At 36.0% G+C, this 5,979-nt stretch overlaps 1 protein-coding gene across 1 annotated transcript; it reads left to right on the top strand.

Moving 5' to 3' along the window:
* The first annotated feature begins 202 nt into the window (after positions 1 to 202).
* LOC114644086 (C-C motif chemokine 20-like) lies at positions 203 to 4,616 on the top strand. The gene is made up of 4 exons (XM_028792333.2): positions 203 to 436; positions 2,200 to 2,320; positions 3,182 to 3,259; positions 4,023 to 4,616. Exons 1-4 carry the CDS (start codon positions 367 to 369, stop codon positions 4,066 to 4,068), a joined length of 315 nt encoding a protein of 104 aa, XP_028648166.1. The 5' UTR covers positions 203 to 366; the 3' UTR covers positions 4,069 to 4,616.
* The last annotated feature ends 1,363 nt before the right edge of the window (positions 4,617 to 5,979 follow it).

Here is a 5,979-nt window from a genome sequence, read left to right on the forward strand (position 1 = left end):
TGCATGCAATGTAAGATTAAAAGCTTAGCATTATATACTGAAATAATTTTAGAGAATTAAACTTCTCCTAAAATGACTGCTTACATGGCCTCATTTGCAGTTTTACACATAACTTCTTTTTCTCTGTAACACCAGTGGGTGGGGATTGTTACTTGACACATTGACCACTTTCACACTATGGTCTTCAATCTACCTCCCAAATTAAGTATGCACGGTTTCTGTGACGTGCTTAAATTAAGAAGAAAATGTTTTCCTGTTGTATGTACTTTTTCCACCCTACCAAAAATATATAAATTAGGCAAAAATTAATGCAAATCACTTTGATGATTACACTCTGGACTTGACTAAACAACTCAATTAAAGAAAATGCCTCGGCTAATTCAGGGTGTGCTCATCTTCATCATTTTTGCATGTTGCACAGCTTTTGCTAACAATTGTAAGTATATATTTAAATTTTTTAACATGGAATGTATTGTCTACCAAAGATTTACGGACTATCCTTGGCAATTATCTATACATCTTTACAGTATGTCCATGCCAGGGGTACTTTATGTGCAAATAAAGCACAAAACAAAGAAAAATCTAAGTTTTATTTAAGAGACAGAATTTTCTATGTGCCATGTGGGCGGCTAGGAAAGATCTTTTAGGGTTGGTAGCCCCTAAGTTATCACAGATAGTCGGGAGATGAAATTAATAGGAATTGTGAATCGTATGCTTATTTGCATTAGTGACTAGATGGCAGCAGCTGGAAAGCCGTCCTGTGGTTTTACTTTACAAGGCAGAGTTCAAACATAACAAATACAGTGCACTTTAAGGTTCCTTTTCCTTTTAAATTGATTTTATAAAGCAGATGTTAATATATTGACACTAATGATGTATCCCAAGGAATTTGAAGGTCCCCTCTTGAATACTAAAGCAGAGGTATGAATGAACTTAAATGAGCTGTCTGCTGCCCACTGTCAATAAGAATAAAAGGTGAGCTGGAGTAAAGGCTCACTGAAAGATAGAGAGTAGTACGTTTTTTTTGTAAGGTAAACTCCACTCCCAAAGTCACTTCAAAATGCACAGGAGATTACCTGGGAAGGGAGAAAGCATTATCCATCCAAACTTGGAGCTGTCGGTCCTTATCCCAGCAGTTGTTTTATATTCTTGTATGGACCATATCTGGGTGCAGATAGTGGATAGTGTCCTTAGAGTTATCGGCTTGTTTACTCTCATTCTCTAGTATCCCCTGTGGCCTTGTGAGCTTTGGAGCTGGTTTAGGCCCAGGGACATGATGCTTGATCCTCATCCTCCAGGCTCCCCTAGCACTGTAGGCATTTTAGTTAGGGTTAGGTTTTGGGAAGTAGCTTCCTTGCCTCTAAGCTCCAGGGGCTTCTCTCTTGGCTTTGTGTGCTGTTATTATGTGGGCCATATCTGGGTACAGATAGTGGATAGGGTCCCTAGAGTTACTGGCTTGTTGGCTCTCCAGTCTCCCCTTTGGCCTTGTGGGCTTTGACCTATGATATGGGTCTGGCCATGGAGTCACCGGTCCTCTTTATCCAGGCTTACCGCTGGGGTTTGGTCCTGGCCACAGAGTCACTGACCCTTGTCACCCAGGTTCCCCTATGGCCCTGTAGGTTTTGAGTAAGGTTAAGGACAAGAATGTAGCCTCCTTGCCTTTAAGCTCCATGGGCTTCTCCATTTGCCTTGTTTGCATGTTTGCTTTGCATATGTTTTAGCAAATCCATCTTTTCGTTACTTGGTACCATATATCCAACCCACACCACAAGGAACAAGATGCTCTAGTGGGTCTCTTAAGTTTCTATTTGTTTGACTTTGCTGTCTAGTGACAGTCCAATCACAGGGCACACTCATGTACACATACCAATGCAGAGTTGTAACCTAACCTGCAGTTTTTGGGGGGTTATGGATGAAAAAACATGAATACCTAGAGGAAAATCTTCTCAGGCACAGGAAAAATGTGCAAATTCCAAACAGACAGTGATCAGGAATGAAGTTCAAACCCAGCATAAGGAAGCAGATTTTACCACTGACCTGAAGTTCATATGCTTTCTTTGATGGTGTTGAGTTAAACAGAACCAAATCCAGAAACAATGAAATATGAAAGGGTATATTCATGGACATTATATACAGTAGGTTATAAAGTTTTAGCAAAATATCTTAAAGTCCAATAACAATATCAACTTTCCATTTCAGATCGCCGACCTAGCAAGATAACAACAAACTGCTGCACATCTGTTTCTGCTGCTAAGGTTCCATATACTATAAAGGGGTGTAGGCTACAGAATGCTTTGGGTCCATGTGTGCAAGCAGTTATGTAAGTATCTATCTATCTATCTATCTATCTATCTATCTATCTATCTATCTATCTATCTATCTATCTATCTATCTATCTATCTATCTATGAGACCAACTCCTCCATGTGCTTGTAATCACTGGCACATTTATTGTGACAATTCCTTGCTCATAAGTCATATATTCTAGAATTAAATACCACCTCATTTTGTAGTTAAAATGGAGTTTTTTATCATTTCCTTTAACACTGAATTGCTGCTTACTAAGTGAAAGACTAATTTTATTTGACTTGAATTCCATATGCCAAATTAATTCTTTCTTAATTCTTGATTTTGTCCAGGTCTTTCTGAAATGATTTTGATGACTCTGGGTTATTTTTAAAGTGTCATCTGAAAACTAATTTCTAAATTCTATGTTCATGTAAATCATATACATAAATAAAAAGCAAAAAAAACCCCCAGCATTTTGTTTATCATAATGTATTATTTTCAATTTAAATTCCAGTCATGGCCCATCTGCTCCCGTTTCCCTGAGTTCCAAACTGCTTTAGTTTTATAACATTTCTCTTATACTGCATCTTATAAAAAACATTTTGAAAATAAACACACAGCATGCTACGTTGGGCTGGCACTTGCCCAGGGCTTGTTCCTTGCCCTGTGCCCTATGCTTGCTGGGATAGGCTCCCGAAAACTATGTTCAGGACTAAGCAGATTAGAAAATGACTGACTGACTGACATACTGTATGTGAGATTGTAAGATACACTATAATCTGATGGTTCTTCTCCTTCCTCATAAAGCTTAAACTTATTTGTGAACTTATGCCCACTCTTACTATTAGAGCAAGGTGCAAATGAGGTAATAAAATTGTCTTTTTCATTCATAGATTTTACACAAAAGAAACTGGTTCATTCTGTGCAGATCCCAAGGCTCCATGGGTGAAACAAAAAGTCAGAATGTTTCGGTAAGCTAATTTTTTCACTAAAAGTAAGAATTGTTATACTAATACATGATATTTATTTCTGTAAACTGCACATTTAAATAATGAAACCTCAGCAAAGGTTTATTATTTAAGGCAGCTGATTGCATTAAAATCACATCCTTGGACAGAGAATCTAGTGATAGTGTGGCTTTTGACACCATCCTTGCCCAACACAGGGTTTCAACTCAAGACAATAAAATGAAGATTTATTTTTATTTAGAGTAATACCTGCGGCTTATATTTGACAAAGGAAATTAAAGTGTTTAAAAAAGATGGTACTGTCACAAAAACACAGATTTCCGATATTATAGTTTTCCAGTAACTGTAGCTCTTTTGGTCACCTTCCCAGATATCTTGTTTTTATCCTCATAACAACATTTGGTCCCAAGCTCTGCTCATTTCTCTTGCTTTTGAGCCACTGTTTTTGTCATTGGGCTCATGGGTGGTCCCTGAGAATCTTGAGAAGTCTTACAGCTTGGTATACTGTAGAGACCCCTCTTGTTTTTACATTTCTTATCCGGATGCTTTATTTTAATGAGAGGATGCACACATTGGGCTGAAACTTACTGACATTTCTGTTTTAGTGTAATGGTTACTACATATGTTCATTAACTGTTCGCCGTGCTTCTTTCTTGAAAGAATTTCAGATAAAGGTTAAAAAATAAGTATTCTCTCAGTGTAGAATTAAAATGTCTTTTTTTAAAAAGCTTTAATGATAGCCATATTTTTTCTTTCTTTATTTTAGGAATAAAAAGGCTAAGTCTGGTAAAACAACCACTTCACCTCGTTGAAGATCTTATCAGCCATTCTTCATGCCACAAAATCAATATATTAAACTGCCTTGCTGTGCTTACCAGAAGACTTTTTCAGTTCTTAGTGACTCATTAGTTAAGCAAGCCTGTATTTTCCAAATGGACTTTTATTGTGTTTTGCACATGTCACATTGACAACTTATCTGTCCTCATTTTGAATATATTCTTATCTTAAAACATTCCTAAAGCAAACTTTTATTTCTAATCATAAAATGAAAATGATTTAGAGCAAGTGTGTAACTGGCTATAAATGTTTTGATCTCAGTTAATTCATTGGGGTTTCCTCCCAGGCTTATAATGACATTATTGTAAACAGTGTTGCAAATATAGTCTAAGTCATAGCTTTGACTACAAAGTCTTACAACACATATGACCTGGGTTTGAAAAAGTTCGTTCATGCATGCAAACATTAGGTAGCAAGTTCACATGCTGAATAAAACACTAATACTTGAATTATTTGTGGAAAAAATGTAAAAAGGTCTAAGTGCATTTTCTTACCCCAATAATTAATATTTTTATTGCTCTCTGACTGCTTTCCTGTGATATTGTGCTTTTGTACTCTGTCTTTATTTATCTTTGTTTTTATATTATTTTGCTGTTGGGGGGTGTTGGGGGTGGTCAGGCTATCCAGTTGTTTCTTGGACCTCCAGAGACCAGGCACAGATATGACATGAATTGAGAAAAGAAGGAACTATTTACAGCATCACTGCCTGACAGTAATAGGTCCACAAGAAGATACTGGGAGACCCTCCCATTTATACAATGTATGTCAGTTATTTGTACAGTATATAGTGCCTTTCATATACACGACATCTCAAGGTGCCTTTCAAAATATTCAAGAATATAATTCAAAACAATGAGATTAATTAAGAGGCACAGTGGCTTAGCAGTTAGTGCCACTGCTTCAGAACACCCGGAGACTGGTATTAAATCTCAGCTTAGTTATTCCAATATGGCATTTGCATGCTCTCCTTCTGCCTGTGTTGATTTCACTAGCTATTTTTTTTTCCTCCCACATTCCAATGATGTGAAGATTTACTTAATTGGGGTTTGTAATTTAGTCTAATTGATGTATGGCAATAAAAAGTATAAGGGCGTACAGGTACGTGATAAGAAACAGAAATGCAAATAATTTCCAACCAAAACCTGCCTGCAATAATGTATTACAGTAATTTGAAAAATAGGAAATGACAATTAGCATGGTACACTCAGTATCAAAACTGTATGGATTTCATTTTTTATTGAAATAATAAAATGTACACATGAAAAATATTTTATGCAATAGAGAGAAAAAGAGTGATTTTTCTAGCATGCTTTGAATGTTAGCACTACACCATGGAGTCAGCTACATCACCCCTGGTACATGGATGGGAAACAAGTCACCAAGTGGTGGAAAAGATAATGGACTCTGGCTATTAATGTAAACAATAATATAAGTAATGTATACAATGTTTTAACCCATTATAATTAATGTAAACAAGAGTAATGCAGCAATTGTGAGCCTATTTAATATGGAATGTCCAAGAAACCTTTGGGAAGACAGTCAGTTCAACTTTCACAGACAGAGAGAGCTGAGAGCGCAATCATCATTGCTCCACCAGAAGTTTCCATCGGTCTGATAGACCATCAAAACTTGGGAGCAAGAAAGGAAGTTAAGGGACTATTTCTGCTTTAAATAGGTTTAGGATATATACTTAAACATTTAAATGCTATGCAAAGTCATATTAGACAAATGTAAGAGCTTGTTAATAAATCAATATGTTAATATGATAATAATAATAATATTAAAATTTCATTTTACTAAATTTTATTTAATTAATATTTAAAGTCCATAATAAGTTAATATGTTAATATGGTCTTAAGTGACCAGCATCAACTACAATATAATAT

Source organism: Erpetoichthys calabaricus, chromosome 2 (genome assembly GCF_900747795.2).
Source record: "Erpetoichthys calabaricus chromosome 2, fErpCal1.3, whole genome shotgun sequence".
Taxonomy (NCBI): domain Eukaryota; kingdom Metazoa; phylum Chordata; class Cladistia; order Polypteriformes; family Polypteridae; genus Erpetoichthys; species Erpetoichthys calabaricus.

What these genes read in the sequence shown, in the direction of transcription:
- LOC114644086 (XM_028792333.2), top strand. Translation starts at nt 367, where the DNA reads ATGCCTCGGCTAATTCAGGGTGTGCTCATCTTCATCATTTTTGCATGT. An exon ending in CACAGCTTTTGCTAACAATT is followed by an intron (nt 437 to 2,199) that starts GTAAGTATATAT and finishes TTTCCATTTCAG; the next exon opens with ATCGCCGACCTAGCAAGATA. An exon ending in CCATGTGTGCAAGCAGTTAT is followed by an intron (nt 2,321 to 3,181) that starts GTAAGTATCTAT and finishes TTTCATTCATAG; the next exon opens with ATTTTACACAAAAGAAACTG.